At 45.7% G+C, this 20,948-nt stretch overlaps 1 protein-coding gene across 5 annotated transcripts in view; it reads left to right on the forward strand.

The window, feature by feature from the left end:
• Positions 1–2,740, forward strand: part of EPRS1 (glutamyl-prolyl-tRNA synthetase 1) — a 92,614-nt gene extending 89,874 nt beyond the window's left edge. For all 5 annotated transcript variants that reach the window (XM_053308885.1, XM_053308900.1, XM_053308908.1 and 2 more), the window contains 2 exons: positions 1,691–1,755; positions 2,515–2,740. In XM_053308885.1, coding sequence (XP_053164860.1) covers positions 1,691–1,755; positions 2,515–2,665 — 216 coding nt within the window. In that variant the 3' untranslated portion in view covers positions 2,666–2,740. The remainder of the gene's footprint in view (positions 1–1,690; positions 1,756–2,514) is intronic.
• The last annotated feature ends 18,208 nt before the right edge of the window (positions 2,741–20,948 follow it).

A 20,948-nucleotide genomic window follows, 5' to 3' on the forward strand; every position in this document is an offset into this window, starting at 1 on the left:
TGTTTTACACCCGTTAGGAGAGGAGAGCTGGTCTTGTGGTAGCAAGCATGACTTGTCCCCATAGCTAAGCAGGGTCTGCCCTGGTTGCATATGAATGGGAGACTTGATGTGTGAGCACTGCAAGATATTCGCCTCAGGGGATGAAGCCGCTCTGGGAAGAGCAGAAGGTTCCAAGTTCCCTCCCTGGCTTCTCCAAGATAGGGCTGAGAGAGATTCCTGCCTGCAACCTTGGAGAAGCCACTGCCAGTCTGTGAAGACAATACTGAGCTAGAGAGACCAATGGTCTGACTCAGTATATGGCAGTTTCCTGTTTTAAGGTAGTGTTGACTGACTTTCACCACCAAGGGGCGTCTTGCTATTTTCATTGGATGTATAGCTTTTTAAAGTATCAGAATGTGCCATGCTTTCCCTTGACGCTAATCTGAGTCCACTCTCTTTATTCCATGGACACATTTTGAAAAGCAGAAGCAAATGTTATTTCTGACTTGTAGTTAAATGTGAAGATGGTGATGCACAAATCCCACCATTCACCTGACTTCTTTCACTGCAGCTAAAACACATTTTAGATGACATGACCATTTTCATAAATGTAGCTGCTTCGATAAGCCTCATTCAGATGTTCAGAAATCGCTCCCTGCTCATGCTTACTGCACTGGAAGCAGGGAGGAAATTACACCCTGGCGCTGTCACTCATCCGCTCCAGCACCCCACTCACAATTATGGCACGGTTTGTCTGAAGGGGGGAGTGCTGTACCCATGATGGCCAGCACTTCAGCAAGTAGCAGCTTGGATGGCCAGAGCTTGCTGCTCACAGGAACGCTGGCCATCACGGTTACAGCACTTCGTCCTTCAGACAAACTGTGCCATAATCAGGAGCAGGGAGCTGGGTGGAGGTAGATGACAGCACTGGGGCATAACTTTCTCCCCACTTTCAGCACTGTAAGTGTGACCGGGGGGAGCAGGTTTTTGAACATCTGAATGAGGCGATAGGTTATTTCTATTTATTATCTATTTTGCAAATTGATTTACTTGTTTGTCTCTGTAGGATGTAGCTATTTGTTCAAACTTTTAAAAAAAGTTTGAACAAATATTACCTGCATAAAGAGAAATTCTGAAAAGAATATTGTTTAATCACATATCCAAGAGGTGTTCTTTAAACATAACTGAAGTTCTAAATCAGTGACCCCAATTTATTTTTAAATAACCAAACTCTTGTCTCAAATCCTGAGGCTGCACAGTCTGTGTGTAGGGGGAGTGCAATAATTTCTGCTACAGGTAGTTGACACAAGTAGAAATAATTAAGTTAAACTGGCTGCGGGACTGTAACTGAAAACATTACTTATGTTATAATCAACTACCCTGATATAACAAGAGGCAAGGAAAGAGTACCTGTTTTCAAAAGCCAATTAATTTTAACTCTCCAACTTCTCTTTTACCTTTTGATCCTGTAAACAAATAAGGAGGTTGCATTTTGCAAAGTGGTTGTTATCTTGGTGCGTAAGCATGTAAAAGTGATCTGAATATTAAAAGAAAAGATAAATAGCCTATTAATTCCAATTTGTATCACTTCAGCTATTTTGCATATTTGGACACACACCCGCATCCCCAAAACCTATAATGTAAAATAAATATGACTGAATGTGATGAATGGAAGTCGTGTAAACTGAATGATGTTTTTTCTCCCCTTTAGATAGTGCAGATTCCTTTCTGTGGAGAAATAGAATGTGAAGACTGGATCAAGAAAACCACTGCCAGGTAAATTTTAAAAAAAAATGTGTGTGTGTAGAGGCACACCGTTAAACATGCATTTAACCCACTGAAATGCAAAAAGTCTGAGGTTTTAAGATTGGCCACAAAACGTTGTAAAGGTTGAGATAACCATGTTCTTGGTTCCTGTAGTAACAGGTATATAAGAATGAGGCCCATTCTAAAGGATCAGCTTAAAGGGACCTTGATCTGTCAAAGGGACCTTTGTACAATGAGCTCCCACAGTCCTTGGAGCTTTTTTCCTTGATACTTGCACTTATGGGAATCTCCGCAATCCCACTGTACTCACTGGGGGAAGGGCATGCGAGATCTGGAATTTGTCTGAATCTACATGAATATGCTAAGCAGCTTCTGGGTTCTAGGTCCACACTTTGACTTCCTCCATCCTGTTACCACTGACTTCAATGGCTGACTTGCCCAAGGATGGACTCGCAAATCACTGGGGGTCAGTGGGGCTCCACTGGATTACAGCATGTGATCATCCATCAGCTGCTTTAGCCTTCTACAACTCAAGGCTAGGGATATAACCTGTTGCATTTCCAATAATTGTGTGGCAATGGATTGGCTCTTCATCTTATGAATCTTCTGTGTGAGGCATGGTGTTAATTCCCACAGTTTAAAAGTGTGTAGATTTCTGCAAGGTAAACATAGATGAGATAGTGGATACCTCTTCCTGGCTTACAAGTGTAGGGCACTGGACAGTTTAGATTAGTTGGGAATTAAAAGGAAACCTTCTTTCTGTTTCAGAGATCAAGACCTTGAACCAGGTGCTCCATCCATGGGGGCAAAAAGTCTCTGCATCCCCTTCAAACCTCTGTGTGAGCTGCAGAATGGAGCAAAATGTGTCTGCAACAAGAATCCTGCCAAGTTCTACACTCTCTTTGGCCGTAGTTACTAAGCTGCTAGTTGGAAATCCCATGTTCCTTCTCTTTCAGATCCTCAACTTTTTAAAATAAAGACTGAAATCTTCCCAGATCTTTGTTACTTTTTAAAACAGCAAAAAATAAAGCCATACAGAGTCATGCCCCTTCAGTCAGACTAGCAGTAATGCACAGACTTTCTGTATACAACATCTCTAATAATAAATATGTATTGTCAAATCAAATCAAAGTTTTTTACGGTCAATGACCAGACAAAACTTTACAGCAAACACAAAATATATCATCATATACAACACCAACCCACTATACAGTGACACCAAAATGCAGTCAAACATAGTCAAGCTTTTGTCAGCTGCTTCCTAACACAATTTGCAATATTACAAAACTTTGCTACCCTATAAGTGGTATTAGTGCGAAAGTCTGGTGGGAGGAAAAACCTATAAACATCTGATGAACTGTCTAGATAATTTTACAAAAATTGGGTTTTTAAAGAATCTATATAAAATGGGCAGTGGAGTAAAACATGATTAGTCAACTCAACCATTAGTCGACTGACAAGGGCATAGGCACAGATAATATGGAATATGTGAATAACAATCTTCCACAGCAGACAAGGGCTATACATTAAGGCGCGTCAGTGTAAACATTCTCTGACACTGCACTCCGAGGACTTCTCTCTAATGGGCTACACAAGAGGAAATCTAGCTCCAAACGACGTGAGTCTGCTGCAACGAGGACTATGCACTCCTCTGAGGGCTCAGGGGAGGAAGAACCCCCAGTCAGACAGCCTCTGGGGAATGGCTCCACGCAAAGGTGGAGCCATTCCAGCCCACATTGGCAGCATTCATGTCATAGTAGTTGATGTAAACTTTGTCTGTGGGGATGTGCAGGTGCCTGGTGAGGAGGTCACAGAGGAGTTTGGTGTAGGTCTTGTTCTGTTGCCTGCCCAACTCAATTCTTTTGGACAAAAGACTAGTGAATCCCAGTGACCTGGTAGATCCCAGTGATTGATCAGGACATAGATATAATCCCTATTGAATCAGATCCACTGGGAAAGGAGGGGGGGAGTGGTCAAATGGGCGGGACCCTGGGGCTTCAGCCACATCTCAAAGATTGTTTCACCCAGAGGACTTTTTCCCTCTTATGTCCAAAACCAAAGAGACTTTGGAATTGCAAACTGCACCTTCCACTGATCCTCAGCTTCGCCCCAAAGGGACGGTGGTTTCCCCCAAACCAAATGACAGGGAAATAACCTCACCATTTTCTCACCATTTTCTTAGATGCCATGAAACAAGAATGGCAAATGCCAGCCTCAAAAAGGAAATCTTTGGCGGTGGCAAACAAATATTACTCCTTTCAGCATGAGGCAGCTGACCTTAAGACGCCCCCTATAGATGCCCCAGTGGTGCAACTCCTCTCAGGGGCATTGGTCCCCAAAGACAGGGAGGATGCTGTAAAAGACCAAATGGATAAGGCATTGAATCCGCTTACAGGTGCACCCAGGATGCATCTTTGCTAGCTATCAAGTCCTTGGCTGTGGCATCTCTGTGTTCTACATCATCCCTAATGTGGCTGGACAACTTACTAAATGATCCACCCACGGTTCCTATGTGCCTAAGACAGCAACTGTTAAAAATCCAAAAGGCCCAGGCGTTCATATCAGACGCAACTATGGACTCTATCCAGTTTGCCTTTAGGACTTTTACACAGGCTGTCGTAGGCCGCCATAGTCTCTGGCTGAAATACTGGAGAGTAGATACCACATCAAGATCAAATCTCATGTCAGTACCTTACGATGGCACAAAGTTGTTTGGAGAAGAGGCTTTAAAGGACTTGCTAATAGAAAACAAATAAAAACCAAAGTCCATGTCCTCTATCCAATGTTTCCCACCAAAAACGTCTTTTTGTCCATACAGGACTTCCTTTTGTGGGCGGGACAGAGATTTCAGACCCCAACACCAAACCTGGAACCACCAACGCCAAACAAAGCCCTTCAATCAGGGTCACCAATCTTACCCAACCAAAGTTAAGTCCAACAAACAACAGTTGTGACTTGGACAGCCACATTGGGCTCTCAGCCCATCACCATGTGTGGTCTCAGTCCACAAAGGACAGCTGGGTTCTCAAATCACTTCAACTGGGGTACAAGATATAATTAAATGCCTTTCCACCAAACAGCTTCCTTCCTACACCAGTCTCAAGCTCGCCTGCCAAACACGCATGTCTACTAGATGCCATCCAACACCTCAAGGACATTGGAGCCATAGAGCTGGTATCTACCAATCATCGGGGGAAAGGCATTTATTCTATACTCTTCACCGTAACGAAAAAAGATGGCTCACTAAGAGCGGTCCTCGATCTCAAATACTTAAACAAGTGGATACCAAAGCAAAAGTTCCAGTTGGAATCTCTTTGATCAATCTTGGAAGCGCTACACCACAACTTCCTCTCCTCCATCGACCTCAAGGAGGTCTATTTCCACATTCCTATACATCCCCACAGCCGCCAACTGCTCCAGTTCAAATAAGACGGAGTAAATTACCAGTACAGGGCCCTGCCCTTTGGCCTTTCCTCGGCTTCCAGAATCTTCAAGATACTGGCACCAGTGGTGGTGCATCTCCAACTCCAGGGTGTTTGCCTTTTTACATTTTTGGGTGACATTTTTCTCCAGTCTCTGTCCCCAGAGCAAGCACACATAGACATCAAGATGACTCTACAAGTACTGCAAGTACATGGCTTCCTCATAAATGTCCAGAAAAGCCAACTAGCACCATCTCATCAACTACTACACCTGGGAGTCATAATAGACACCCAGGCAAACAAGTTGTTCCTATCACAAGACCACGTGTCATGTCTGCCACCGCAGAAGCACATGCATCCAAAAATATACCCCTCATGTCTCTGGCTCATCTCTTAGGCCTCAAGGTTGCGTCACTAGACTCTGTACCATGGGCGAGGTTTCATCCCCAGCCACTGCAATGGTTCCTGCTTCTGCATCACTTCTCAATTGCAAGAAACTCAACAAATCAGGTCAAGTACCAACACCAGTCCACCAATTCCTCAAGTGGAGGACAATACCCATCAACCTCACAAAAGGAAAATAGTTCCTGGACCCCCTGAGGGTCATACTATAACCACATATACGAGAGACTGCGGCTGGGGAGCTCACTGCCTATTCCTATAAGCCTAGGGCACTTGGTCGCAGGAGGAAGCCAGCCACAGTATAAATTGGCGAGGATTATGGGCCATCAGGTTGGCTCTGCTAGCATTTCACAACCTCCTGACATAGAAGCATGTCCTGGTCAAGACGGACAACACAACTGCTAAGGCCCATTTGAACAAACAAGGGGGAACCAGTTCACAATCCTTGCAGGCGGAGGCCACATTACTACTCCAATGGGCGGAATACAGCCTAGCCTCCATTACAGTGCACCACATCCAGGGGGACCTCAATGTCATAGCAGATTGGCTCAGCTGAAAAGAGGTACTACCCGGGGAGTGGGAACTCAAACCATCAGTTTTCCAGAGTCTCATGGAGAGGTTCGGCACACCTCTGGTGGACCTCTTTGCAACCCCCACAACGTGAAAACCAAGAAGTTTTTCTCCAGGTTCCCATGCAAGTCAGGCAGAACAAGTGGATGTGCTCTCAAGCCCCTGCCACAGGGTCTACTTTACACATTCCCACCGTTTCCCTTACTAGCTCGTGTTCTCAGGAAGATCCTCCTCTCCAAGTCAAAAGTAATCCTCATTGTTCCGTTCTTGCCCCGGAGGCCGTGGTTTGCAGAACTATGCAATCTAGCAGTGGCAGACCCGTGGCGACTTCCTGTCTCCATGGACCTCCTATCACAGGGCCCTGTACATCAGCACAACCCACATGGTTAAATCTAGTTGGATGGCTACTGAACGGGGCTTGCTGAAGCTACATGGCTACTCTAATATGGTCATTGACACAATGAATGCATCCAGACGAACCTCCACGAATCACATTTACCAATACACTTGGAAAGTGTTTCTTTGCTGGTCAGTTTGGCACTCGATACCATTGGGAAAAGCCACCATGTCACACTTGCTTCAATTCCTACAGGATGGCCTAGAAAAGGGGTTAAACTCAAACACCCTGAAACAGCAGACGGCATCTCAGGGACTTCCACAAAGTCCATGAGGATGCACTCTCACCTTCAACATTTCCTAAAAGGGGCGACCCTCCTCTCTCCACCTACGGTCCATTGCTTTCCGTCGTAGAGTCTACTGTGCTACAGGCCCTCCAGTCACCTCCTTTCGAACCACTGACATCTATTCCACTGAAGTCATTAACCTGCAAATTAGTCTTCTTGATCACTGTCACATCGGCTAGAAGAGTATCTAAACTATGCGCACTGTCAGTACGTAAAGATCTTTGCGTGTTTTCTGCAGACTCCATCCACCTAATTCCAGATCCCTTCTTCTGTCCCAAAGTCTCTTTGATTTTTCACAATTCTCAAAACATCATATTACTATCATTTTGCAGCTGGTCACTGTGCCGACCATTGCCAGATGGATCAGGGCATGCAGAGCGATGGCCTACAAGTCACTATATCTCCAACCACCACCAAGTATTCTAGCGCATTCTACTAGAGCAGCAGCAACTTTGGTGGTCTTTTCAAGTAATGCCCCCGTTCATGAAATCTGCAGAGTGGCTACATGGAAGACACCATCTACCTTCACAAAGCACTACAAGTTGGATATGTACGCCTCGGCCCAGGTGGCTTTTGGCAGACGGGTGCGTCAACAGGTCCTTCCCCCAGAGTAAGCCCAGACACACCTTTCCTTTTGAGAGGCGCACAAGGCTCTGGTATGTCCCATTAATGAGATGTCCTCGGAGCCCAGCATCAGAGAACGGAGCATTGGTCCCTTGGCATGAAGGCTCCTTCTTGATGCTGGATCCAAGGATATCTTGATCCACCCTTTGCATCTGGGTCTTCTCTATAGAGAAACAGATCTTGTGTTTTCTCCCTGCTTTTCTTTCCCTGCCTCAGTCCTGGTTGTTGTAAGTTAGTTGATCAGATACCACCTACTGTTGGGGTGTTTTTTCCTCCCCCACATGGAGGGAAGTACTGTTCTCCTGTTTTTTCTTGGCCTAAAAGAACTGGGTGGGGTTCCCCTTCCAAAGCTCTTAAAGGCTCTTAAAGGCTTTGCATTAATTTGCGTAGTCCTGCCCTTGGAGCAGATGGGAAGGTTAACCCATTAGTGAGTTGTCCTTGGACCCAGCATCAAGAAGGAGCCTTCATGGCAAGTGACCAATGCTCCGTTCTTCTTACTTTTTGGGTGGTAAGGCTATATAAATAATTAGCTGCTATGATGCTACATATTGCATCATAACTGCCATATATTTCATCCCATGAGGGGCTACAACATAAGCTGCCTTGTAGAGCTGTATAACACATAATTTTATCCCATCCTTCTGAAATGCTATATCCCAAATATGTTGCCTAATAATCTCCATGGCTTTGACAATACCCTGGGAATATGTATTACTTGGGTTCTTTTTTGCTTATAGGCAAAAATAAAAAATTTAAAAATTGATTTTCTGTGTGGTAGATACACAGAGGTTGGAGTAATTAGGCAGTGGAAGTTCTGTATTGTGATCTGACACTTTAAAAAACAACATCATCTATGTGGAAGAATTCCTGTGGAGTTCAAAGCACCAGTCATCTTAGAAGGTAGGCTGGTAGGCCACACTGACTATGTATAACAGGCTTTTAGCACAACTTCAATATAATATGCACAGATGGATGGTAAATCACAAGCAGATGGATTCTAAAAACACTTCTTGTTTTTCCAAAAATCATGAGGTGGGCTTTTCTCATTTTTGAACACACAATGAATTTGGATTTCTGGAAGGACTGAAATTGTGCTATGAGAACTCTGAAATGACAATGGCGACCAATAGTCTTCTGAGTGGAAAATAAGTCCCATCTGTTAGCTTAGGTTTAGCTTATGCTCTTTGGGTATAGTACTTTTCCAAATTACTTTAAGCACTTTACATACCTTGCCTAATTCTGTCATCTTCATGATCTCTCAATATACACACTCCAACTCTTAAAAACAAAAATCAAAGGAAGAGAATTCTTTGTTAGTCATTTTGATCAAAAGGGACAGGAATTGAATGAATGAAATAATAGTGATGGCATTATTGAAATAGAGTTGTTCTGAATCTGCCATTCATTTCTTTGAAGCTGTACTGACTCAGAAATCAGTCGTCTTGTAATTTTTTTCTACAGTTTTCCATGTGTATCATAGCAGTAATCCATAATTGCCACAATGTAGGTGGTATGATTGTAAGGCATGTGGAAATACATTGGTGAAGGAGGCACAAGATGCTGGGAGTATAACTGGGATTTGCAGCCACTATAGTGCTGAAATTTAAAACACAAATGAATGAGGTGTATTTTTGTTTTCAACTGGTGCTGAAATCCATATTGTAACTGTTCTGATCCAGCCCTTCTCTGCTGCTGGATGAACCCTCTCTCTCTTTTTAAAGTAATAAATTATCTGGATGAGGACATCTCATGTGCGTTATCCTTCCCACATGCTCCAGAGGCAGGACTATGCAATCTGATAGAAAGCTTTAAGAGCCTGGGAAGGAGAGCCCAGCCTAGTTTTTCTTGTCCTGCACCAGCTCCAGAGACCACCTTCTCCTCTTTCTATTGCTCGAAGGCCTATACTTGCTCTCTCATATTGTTTGTCTCTCTTCCTTGTCACCTACCTCTATTTTCCAAACTCCAACTGCTTTTCCTGCTATTTCAAAGAAAAGGGGGGTGTCCTCTTTTCTTGTGATACCCCCCTACTCCTTTTCACGTTGTTCTGTGGCCAGCATCTCCAGAAGATTCGATGCCAAGGCCCCCAAATTAGGAACCTTTTTGTTCCGAAAGGCAAGAACCCAACTGGCTTCCTGCTAAAAAGGCCTGCCAGTGTGCCGAACACCACTAGATCCTCTGCCCCGCTGCATTTTCCAAGGAGGGTCCCTCCAGCCTTCTGTTGGGTGGCTGCAGGGCCCTTATCTCTAACGACAGGTCTATTTCCCACCCTTTTCTGCAAGAGGCCTCAGCCACAGTGGCTCCCAATCCTCGCACAGGGCTGCACATAGCAGAGAAGCCTGTGAAACAAGAGCCACACAAGCATCTCATGCACTCTCCAGACGGGCCGCGTTGGCAAGAGGCAGTTCACCGATGGAGACCATTGGGGATGATGCTGCAGCGGAGAAACCACCCCAACCTGTGGTGAGACCTGAGCTGCCCAGCACCAACAAGATCCAAATTGATTTTACTGATGCTGCCTGAGCCCCAGGACCAAATCCTGCCCCTACTGGGATGGATTCTGCCAACCCCTACACAGGGACAACCATTACCCCTCCTGGGTAAAATCCCAAGATTTAAACAGTGAAGTTCCACCCACCTGGTAAACTTGGTTTCAAGCCATGCTTTCTCAATCCCTTGAACACAGGTTTTCAAAAGGAGGGAAACATAAGTAAAGGGGAGGGGTCTTCATCCTCCTCCTCATTTTCTAGTCTAGTAACCAAAATATCTAAAGGAAAGAAAAACATTCAAAAGCTAAAAGGGCAAGAGATGTTGAAAAGGATAGGGCATTCATCAGAAATATCTGATTATAACTCACTTGATGAAGTAGAGGTTGGCAATACTTCCTCAGACCCTCAACCCCAAGAGATCCTGGTGGGGTCTCTTCCCACTCCAGTCTCCTCCTCCCTCTACCCCGGGAGTCCCTACCACCACCACCACATTTTTATTTTCAGTGCCTTTCCTAATGATCCCTAGCATGGAATTAGCCTTTTTCACAGCTGCTGTGCATTGAGTCAACACTTTCAACGAGCTGTCCACCATGACCCCAAGATCTCTCTTCTGGTCAATCCCTTACAGTTCATACCCCATCAGTGTATATAAAAAGTTGGGTTTTTTTGCCCCAATATGCATCACTTTGCACTTACATTGAACCACATTTGCCATTGAATTACTTAAAATACCACCCACTGTTGCCCCCATGGTGGAACTCCTTCCAGGCACAGTGCTCCTTAAGGATGGCAGTAATTCCTTTTGGGACACATCTGATAAAAACAGAGGCAGCACTAAGGAAGATACACAAATCTGCATCATTATCTATACATTCTTCATCAGCGGCCTCAATTATAGCTAGAGCATCCCTGTTATGGATGAGCCACTGATCCACAAAACCCACCCACTGATCCAATTCACCTGAAACAGACACTGCTTAAAATTCAGAAAGCACAAGCCTTTGTGGCTGATGCTACTCTAGACTCTATTAATTTCTCTGACCACTCCACGGTGTCCGCTGTAGTTGCGAAGTGCACTGGCAAGTAGACTCCACCTCTAGGTCTAACCTACTCTCAGATCTGGATAGTGAGGCCTCGACAAACATAAAATGGGTTCTGCGCCTGCGCAGGACAACTTCGGGTAAAACTGATTAGCTCCTCGCGACGCCTTTCAACTGCCTCTGCACGAGCCGTGCAGTACATATACTGGCAGTTAGGCGTCAGTTGCTCAGTTTCTGAAGAATAGGGCGGCGCGGCTTAAAGTTTCGTTAATGGAGGACGCGCTCCGCCCGACAGCCGCTTCCTCCATGCCGAGGGCTGCTACTATGCAGTCTAAACCCTCGAGCACTGCTCCCAATACTGCGGGGACCTCTGTTAAAACTACAAAACAGAGCTCATTCAAGGAGCCCTCGATACCGAACAGCGACAGCCTGAAGCGCTCATGCACTTCAACGCCACCTCATACTACAAAGAGGAAGAAGGCAGCTCCAACTTCCGCCTCACGGCATACCACTCCATCTCCCTCAGGGTTACAGGATGAGCCCCTGAGAAGCAGAGCGGGATCCCTGTCGCCTGCTCCAACCCCTAGACAATCGCCTTCGACACCAGCCTCGATGTCGAGCGCAGTAACACCACCTCAACATCGAGCTCGCAAACGACACCGCAACGATGCTGCTAAGGTCAAAGACTCCGCTACAACTAAGTCAAAGCGGGGGGGGGCATTCCCTCAGCATCGAAGGCACTGACTCCACCCTCAATATCGACAGCAGCCTCCCCTGCTTCGACGTCAAGGGTCGCTCTGAGAGCTGATGTGGATACATCCCCAGCAAACAGGGAAGGCATAGCACCCCCTCAAGCTGAACGGGCATTCTTGGAGGATGGCATGCATATTGAAGTTACACCAGGGGAAGGGGGCGTCCCCCTACAACCCCTTCAGCCTGTAAACACAACCCCTTTCGCCTCTGCCTTCCAGGGGTTCATTTCCCAGGGTCTGGATGTGGATGAAGATAATATTAACCTTCCTCCTCCTCAGACACCTTCACTCACTCCTGCTCAGAGAACACCTATTGGTCTGTGTCCATTGAGAGGGTGGGGTGAGACTGACATCACTTTGTCTCCTAAGGAGTATACGCTGTTTAGGGAATGGCAGTTAGAACGGCTAAACAGACCACAATTTCCAGATCGCTCTATAGCAGCCACGACTCAGACAACACCTACTGTTCCACCTTGCACTTCAATTTCTATTCAGACTAATACTCCTTTAAGGGAGGGACCCATGAGCAGAAATACTGCAGTACAGACCTTAGAACCACGTCTATGCAGACCTCAGGTTCAGGAATCTTCGGTTCAGGCTGCCATCTCACTGCCTTGCCCTGTCAGAACGGTCTCAATTCAGACCTCATTGCCTCCACTGGTGACACATGGTGGCCAGAGGTTACACACTGGTCACGGGGAAAGTGTACTCTCAAAGTCATCTAACTTACCTGATACCGTGCCATCCTCCTCTGCTGAGGATGAAGAGGATTTCTCTTCTGACTCCTCAAAGGATAGCCCCAATGATGATTCAGAAGATGAGCTTCCTAATGACCCCAGCCCAGATGTGGTGCCTCTTCCTGCTGATTCACCTACAGAGGAGATGAGGTCTTACAATCAGCAAGTAGCTGAAATGGCAGAGGTACTGGGTCTTGATCTCTCTCAAAAGACAACAGATTTGGATGACCCAGTATATAATTTCCTTAAAAAACCGTCTGGCTCTCAACCAGTTTACCTGCCAATGCTCCCTGTGATCACAAAGGCAGCTAAGTCAGCATGGGAGGTCATACAGACTTCCACGGCTACTTCAAGGCGTCTGGAATCTCTATACAGAATAAGGGAAAAAGAAAACGAATATCTAATTACTCACCCAGTACCTAATTCACTGGTTATTGACTGTGCCTCCTCTGCGAAATCGGGGAGAAGGCATACCACGCCAGCAGACAAGGAGGGCAGGAAGCTTGATGTACTTGCTAGAAAGGCTTACTCTACAGCCTGCCTGTCCATTAAGATTTCGAACTACATAGCTTGTCTGGCAAAATATACCTACGCTTTGTGGGAAAATCTCCATGCTCAGAGATCGTCCTTGACATCAGAGGAATTTCAAAAGTGTTTTGATACTGTTTTTGTGAAAACCACAACAGCTACACGCCAACAACTGGCGAATGCTAAACACTTGGCGGAGTCAGAATCGCGCTCTCTAACAACTGCTGTGATTTTGCGACGCCATGCATGGCTAAGGTCGACCACTTTGATGCAGGATATGCGCGACCGCATAGAGTCGTTACAATTTGATGGAAAAGGCCTGTTTGCAGAGCAAACAGATGATACTTTGGAACACCTTAAGAAGTCTAAGTATACAGCAAAGACGTTCGCAGCACAGCGCTTTACAAGTAATAGGTTTCAACCGTATCAACGGAGACAGAACTCTTACAGGAGAAATGAGTGCAAGGAGTATAGGAGACCCTTTAATCGATACAATCGCAGAAATTACGCACAAAGAAACAAGCCGGAACAGCAGGGCCGTAATAAGTCGGCACAGCAGCCAAAACAACATCTTTGATTGCTGCCAGAGCCCACAATTACCGGAACTGAAACAACAGAAACAGTTAAGCTTATCCAACAGAACCACAGGGAACAACATCACCTTGTTGCAAACCAGATACACCATCAAACTGGCAAGCCATGCCCAAGCATGGCAACACATAACATCAGATGGCTGGGTCCTGCGCATAATCAGGACTGGTTATGCTATCGAGTTCAAGACTCTTCCTCAGTTCAATGGGATAAAATATACCCCAGAAACGGAAACACTAGAGGAGGAGGTCAAGGTTCTGTTAGAGAAGGAAACAATTTCGCCGGTTCCGTGGGCTCATGCTATGACAGGCTTCTATTCAAGGTACTTCCAAATACCCAAGAGGAACGGGGGCATTCGCCCAATCATGGATCTCAGATGGCTGAACCTTTATGTCGACGTGAAAAAATTTCGGATGATAACGCTGCAAGCGATCCTGCCTCTTCTTCATCAAGAGCAATGGATTGCAACGTTGGACTTGAAAGATGCCTACTTTCACGTCGGGATTCAGGAGTCCCACAGGAGATATTTACGTTTCACACTGGGCAGTCGGATCTTCCAATACAATGTCCTGCCCTTTGGTCTGGTGACAGCCCCACGGGTGTTCACGAAGTGCATGGCTGTTATCATTGCCTACCTACGGACACAAGGAATTTCGATATTTCCGTATCTCGACGACTGGCTTATTACAGCGCGGTCCAATACTCAATTGGACGACCACATACAAACAGTGACTGCACTGCTGAGCGACCTGGGCATACGAATCAACTGGGAGAAGTCTCACCTGGCTCCCTCGAAGCGCCTAAGGTATATCGGTGCAGAACTAGACATGGACTGCCAGAGGGCGTTCCTCCCGCAGGACCGGTTCCATCGCATAAAGGAGATGGTGTTACACTTTCGTGCTACTCCACGTCAACAGGCCAGATCAATCCAGGTCCTATTGGGCCTGATGGCCTCTTGTACCACTACTGTTCGCTACGCGAAGCTACGCATGAGGAAACTGTAGATGTGGTACCTGGATGTTTTTCGCCCCAATGTAGACCCCCAGAGTCTGCTCCTTCAAATTCCGCATGCAGTCCAAGAATCGTTGCGGTGGTGGACAAAGGATGCAAATATGCAGGAGGGGATGCCATTTCGGACCCCGGTACCTACTTGCACGCTGACAACAGATGCCTCGATGCTCGGATGGGGAGCTCATTTGGGAGTCCACAGAGCACAGGGCCGATGGAATCACCGAGAGAAGGAGTATCACATCAATTTCCTCGAGCTTCTGGCAGCCTACAAGGCATTGCAAGCCCTTCAAAAGATCATTCAGGAGGGAGTACTGCAACTTCAGATGGACAATACCACTGCAATCGCCTACGTCAACAATCAAGGAGGTACGGTGTCGAAGCCGTTGTGCCATCTAGGACTCCAGATATGGAACTGGTGCATTGCACATCGCATACATCTGGTGGCTATACACATAAGAGGTCAGGACAATATCCTAGCGGACACCTTGAGCAGATCACCTGTCCAACAGCAACACGAGTGGGAGCTCAACCCACAGTTGTTGAGAGAGATATTCCTTGCCTGGGGGACCCCAACTGTCGACCTGTTTGCGACAGCTGGAAACAAGAAATGCAGCCAATACTGTTCCAGAATGGGGGTGGGCCCCCTGTCAAAGGGAGATGCCTTCCAGTACCGATGGACGCAAAGTATGTTTTATTTATACCCTCCATATCCCCTGTTGAACAGGGTTGTGGCCAAGCTTTTACAGGACAACACCAGGGCGATTGTTGTCACGCCTTGGTGGCCCAGGCAACCTTGGTTTCCTCAACTCTTGCGACTGTCGGACAATGTGTACAAGAGACTGCCACAACAAAGGGACCAGATATATCAGCAAGAAGGACAAATACTCCACCCCAACCTGTCAGTCCTCAACCTGACAGTATGGAAAGTGGGTTACTGAAGAAGATATTAAAGAATAGCAGGAGGAAGTCAACTAGGAGAAATTATTTCTGCAAATGGAGAAGATTTTCATTGTATGCCGCAGAGCACCAATTTGAACCTGGAGAGGCCTCTGTGAGGGAGGTATTGCTATACTTAACCTTCTTGAAATCCAGTGGATTGGCCAATACGTCCATAAAGGTTCATTTAGCGGCCATTTCTGCTCATCATGATGGCTGGAATCAAAAGACGGTTTTTACTCATCTAGGTCTAACCTACTCTCAGTTCCCTTCATGGGCTCTAAACTCTTCAGGGAGGAAGCCTTAAAAGAGGTGTTTATAGAGACAAAGCATAAAAAGATGGCCCTGCCTACCTCCCGCAGGGAGGATAAGAGGCACCAAAAATAAAAATAAAATAAAATCATTTCAGTCCTTTCATCCCTTCAGAATCCCCTTTAGATCTAGGGACAAGGACAATAGACCATAAAAACCAAGACCATACTGGAATAGACAATGCCCAGCATCTAGACCAGGGGCACAGCAGTATACAGCCTTCCCCAGCCAAATCAAGGCACCTAGACAACAGTCTACCTCAACGATAGCAGCCACTCCATTATAAAGCAAGCCTAGCCACTCCTGGTTGAATGCAGAAGGAAATCCTTCTCTTCCTATTGGTTTGCCTCTCTCTCCCCCCCCCCCCCCACACTTCTATTTCATCTTTTCTCCATCATGAGCTCAAGACAGAGATGTGAGATTCTCAGGTGATCAACAATCCAGGCACTAAGCAGGTCTAGATCTGCTGAGGGCAATGTCGCACATACACTCAGATCCCAGAGCATGGGGTCCATGTTCCTGGCACCAGAGAATATCCAATTATTAAACAGACTGCTTAGAAATGCATTGTGACAGAAGTGACAGAAGTGTAATTTATCCAGCATAGGGCGGGTTCATACGTATGGAAAAGCTGCCAGTTCACATCGCCCAAGTGCTCCCCATACTTCCACCACTTCCATGTCTTACAAACCTAGGAATGTCAGGTGTAGAATGCTGGTGACTCATCTTTTGAAGTTGGCTTGAGAATGTCAAGCTGAGGTGGGTCACAAGCATTCTCCACGTAACATTTCTGGGTTCGCACAACATGGAAGAGGCAGAAATACAAGGAGTGCATACCCAATGGAACTGGTGGCTCTTCTGTATGTACTTGCCACTGTTGCATGTGAACCTGCCCATAGTTAAGAAGTCCTACCCAATTTGCATGGGGAGCTGTTTATGCAATAGCAAAACTTTAGCCAAATAGTTGACCACATCAGATGGATCCAGGGGCGTAACTAGGGGAGAGGGAGCTCGTGTTCACCTCTCTCCCTAGCGACCCCTTGGAGTGAGAGAGATAATGAAGAAAATAGGGAGGGGTAGAGCTGTGGGGGCCCTCAGGAGCTGGGGACCCCGGGTTCTTTGAACCCATCTGCTCAATTATAGCTACACTCCTGGATGGATCACTTGCTGCCTGTATGGACTGGGCTAAAGAAAACACACTTCCAGAAATAGGGCAATGCATGAAGCTGTTTCAATGTCAGACCATTATGGGCCCATCTAGCTCAGTGCTGCTGGGTGGAATTTTGTTTGGCAAGCAAAGGGAGGGGAAAGATATTGGGGTTGTGGTGGACAGCTTGTTGAAAGTCCACACTTGCCTCACAAACCTTTTGGAGTCCTTTGGGAGTGTCAAAGAGTGTGTGGATAAAGGTGATCCAGTTGACATAGTATACCTGGACTTCCAAAAAGCTTTTGACAAAGTTCCTCATCAAAGACTCCTGAGGAAACTTAGCAGTCATGGGATAAGGGGACAAGCACATGTGTGGATTGCTAACTGGTTGAAGGTCAGCAAACAAAGGGTAGGTATAAATGGAGAGTTTTCCCAATGGAGGAAAGCAAGAAGTGGGGTCCCCCAGGGATCTGTACAGGGACCAGTGCTTTTAAATTTATTCATAAATGATCTAGAAACAAGGGTAAGCAGCGAGGTGACCATATTTTCAGATGATACCAAACTCTTCCGGGTAGTGAAATCCAAAACAGATTGTGAGGAGCTCCAAAAGGATCTCTCCAAACTGGGTGAATGGGCGACAAAGTGGCAAATGCAGTTCAATGTCGGCAAGTGTAAAGTGATGCACATTGGGACAAAAAAACCCAACTTCAAGTATATGCTGATGGGATCTGAGCTGTCGGTGACTGACCAGGAGAGGGATCTTGGGTTTGTGGTGGACAGCTCGTTGAAAATGTTGATTCAATGTGCAGCAGCTGTGAAAAAGGCAAGTTCCATGCTAGGGATCATCAGGAGGGGGATTGAAAATAAAACGGCTAATATTATAATGCCCTTATACAAAACTATGGTGCTGCCACACCTGCATACAATTCTGGTTATCACATCTTAAAAAAGGACATTGTAGAACTGGAAAAGGTGCAGAAGAGGGCAACCAAGATGATCAGGGGCCTAGAGCACCTTCCTTATGAGGCAAGGCTACAACACCTGGGGCTTTTTAGTTTAGAAAAAAAGACGACTGCGGGGAGACATGATAGAGGTCTATAAAATCATGCTTGGTGTGGAGAAAGTGGATAGAGAGAAATTCTTCTCCCTGTCACATAACACTAGAACCAGGGGTTACTCCATGAAATTAATTGCCAGGAAATTTAGGACCAGCAAACAGAGGTACTTTTTCACACAACGCATAATCAACTTGTGGTATTCTCTGCCACAAGATGTGGTGACAGCCAACAACCTGGATGGCTTCAGGAGGGGTTTGGATAACTTCATGGAGGAGAGGTCTATCAATGGCTACTAGTCGGAGGGCTATAGGCCACCTCCAGCCTCAAAGGCAAGATGACTCTGAATACCAGTTGCAGGGGAGCAACAGCAGGAGGGTGGGCATGCCCTCAACTCCTGCCTGTAGGCTTCTAGTGGCATCTGGTGGGCCACTGTGTGAAATAGGATGCTGGACTAGATGGGCCTTGGGCCTGATCCAGCGTGGCTGTTCTTATGACTCAGTGTGTGGCTGCTACAAAAAAGGCAAAATTCACACTAGGGATCATTAGGAAAGGGTTTGAAAATAAAAATGCTGCTATTATAATGCCCTTATACAAATTTATGGTGTGGCCACATTTGGCGTACTGCATACCATTCTGGTCACCGTATCTTAAGAAGGACATTGTAGAACTGGAAAAGGTACAGAAGAGGGCAACCAAGATGATCAGGGGCCTGGAGCACCTTCCTTATAAGGCAAGGCTACACCATTTGGAGCTTTTTAGTTTGGAAAAGAGGCGACTACAGGGAGATGATCGAAATGTATAAAATTATGCATGGAGTAGAGAGAGTGGATAGAGAGAAATTTTTCTCCTTCTCGCACAACATTAGAACCAGGAGTCATCCCATGAAACTGATGGCCAGGAAATTTAGGACTTACAAAAGGAAGTACTCTTTAAAACAGCACATAAATTAATCTATGGAATTCTCTGCCATGGTTTGTGATGATGGCCACTAGCTTGGCAAGAGGCTTAGACGAATTCATGGAGGACAGGTCTATCAATGGCTACTAGTCTGGTGGTGATAGGCCACTTCCAGCTTCAGAAGCAAGATGCCATTAATACCAGTTGCAGGGGAGCAGCAGCAGGTTGGTCTCTGGGTCATCTAGGAGAGACCATATTACTTCTGTGCTGAAGGAATTGCACTGGCTACCGATATGTTTCCGGGCAAAATACAAAGTGCTGGTTACCTATAAAGCCCTAAACAGCTTAGGCCCTGGGTATTTAAGAGAATGTTTTCTTCGCCATGAGCTCCACCGCCTGCTAAGATCATCTGGAGAGGTTTGTCTGCGGTTGCCGCCAACTTATTTGGCAGATGCTCGGGAACGGGCCTTCTCCCTTGCAGCCCCTGGACTTTGGAATGTGCCCCCTGTTGAAAAAAGAGCCTCCCCATCTCTGGCAGCTTTTAAAAAGGCACTGAAGACACATTTATTCACCTAGGCTTTTAATTAGATTTATAGTTTTAAATAATTTTAATACTGGGTTTTAAATGTTTTTAATCTTTTAAATGATTTTAATTGTTAATTGATTTAATGTTTTAAATGGTTTTAATTGTAAACTGCCCAGAGCTGCAAGTTTTGGGCAGTACAGAAATATTGTAAATAAATAAAATAAATAAAATTATTACCATGCATTACAAGCAAACTATGCCAACTTATCATCTTTCTAAATTTGAACCAACTTAATTATTACCATGCATTACAATAAAGTATTGCAAGCTTATCATGTTTCTAAATTTAAGCTAATTTAGAGCACAGCTTGGCCCAAGAAAAGCATTAGGACCATGTAATTCTTGGTCAACAACGCAAACACGCTGTCTGGTCTTTACAACTTCAAGCATATCTGTTTGCTGCTGAGTGCTGAATCAGACAGTGTCCTTGGGTGACCAGTTTGTCTTGAGCATACTTGAATTTGGGCTGGCAAAAAATGTCAGTCTATACAGAAAACAACCAGCTGGCTGCACACCTGTGAGGAAATTTGGAATACCAGACCTCCATCCAACACACAGGATTGATCTTCCACTGCTGTCCATTCCATTCATATGAGTTCTTAAATCACATTAAAAATGCCTTTAAATCACTGTAAAAAAATAATAATCATATATAGCATTTTTTTGTCTATCTCATCATTAGCAGAAGCAGAATAAGGCCTCACCTAAGGTTAAAACTTTATATTCTGTGCAGTGCTGGACCACTCTGAAATAAGGTCTATTTCCCCCCATGTAAAAATATTTCACATTTAGCGTATTCAAAGCACTACAAGTGAATTATCTTGTGGACTTCCTTAATGACAATCCTGGAATTAGGTCAGCTTTATTAGGGGGACTGTGACGGAGGCTCAGAGAAGGTGGCTTGCCTAAGATCACCAAGTGAGCCCACGGTAGAGGTGAGATTAGGACATCCTGATTTGTAACTTGGTATTGCAGTGGCATAGCTATAATTGAGCAAAGGGGTTTAAGGAACCCGGGGCGCCCAGCTCGTGAGGGCCTTCCAGCTCCAACCCTCCCTATTTTCTCCATTATCTCCCTCATTCCAAGGTGCCGCCAGAGAGAGGGGCAAACACAGGCCCCCTTTGCCCTAGCGATGCCCCTGTGGTATTGTAATCATCACCACCACACCCTTTATAAGGAGGTCCCCACAAATCTATTGTCTAGTCTGCTAGTGTGTGTGATAGGGTACACACTGATGCTGCAGGAGAACTCCTAGAATGCCATGAAAAACAAATGTTTCAGGGAGCCCAAAGGACTCCGACACAGAGGAGGTTGGCTGATGGGTTTCTGCATGATTTACTGTTCGGTCCTGGCTCCTTCCCATCTGCTTCTATTGGGGACAGGCAATCCGATTGGCTCATTCAATCACACACCCAGTACA

This window comes from Hemicordylus capensis, chromosome 1 (assembly GCF_027244095.1).
Source record: "Hemicordylus capensis ecotype Gifberg chromosome 1, rHemCap1.1.pri, whole genome shotgun sequence".
NCBI classification, from domain to species: domain Eukaryota; kingdom Metazoa; phylum Chordata; class Lepidosauria; order Squamata; family Cordylidae; genus Hemicordylus; species Hemicordylus capensis.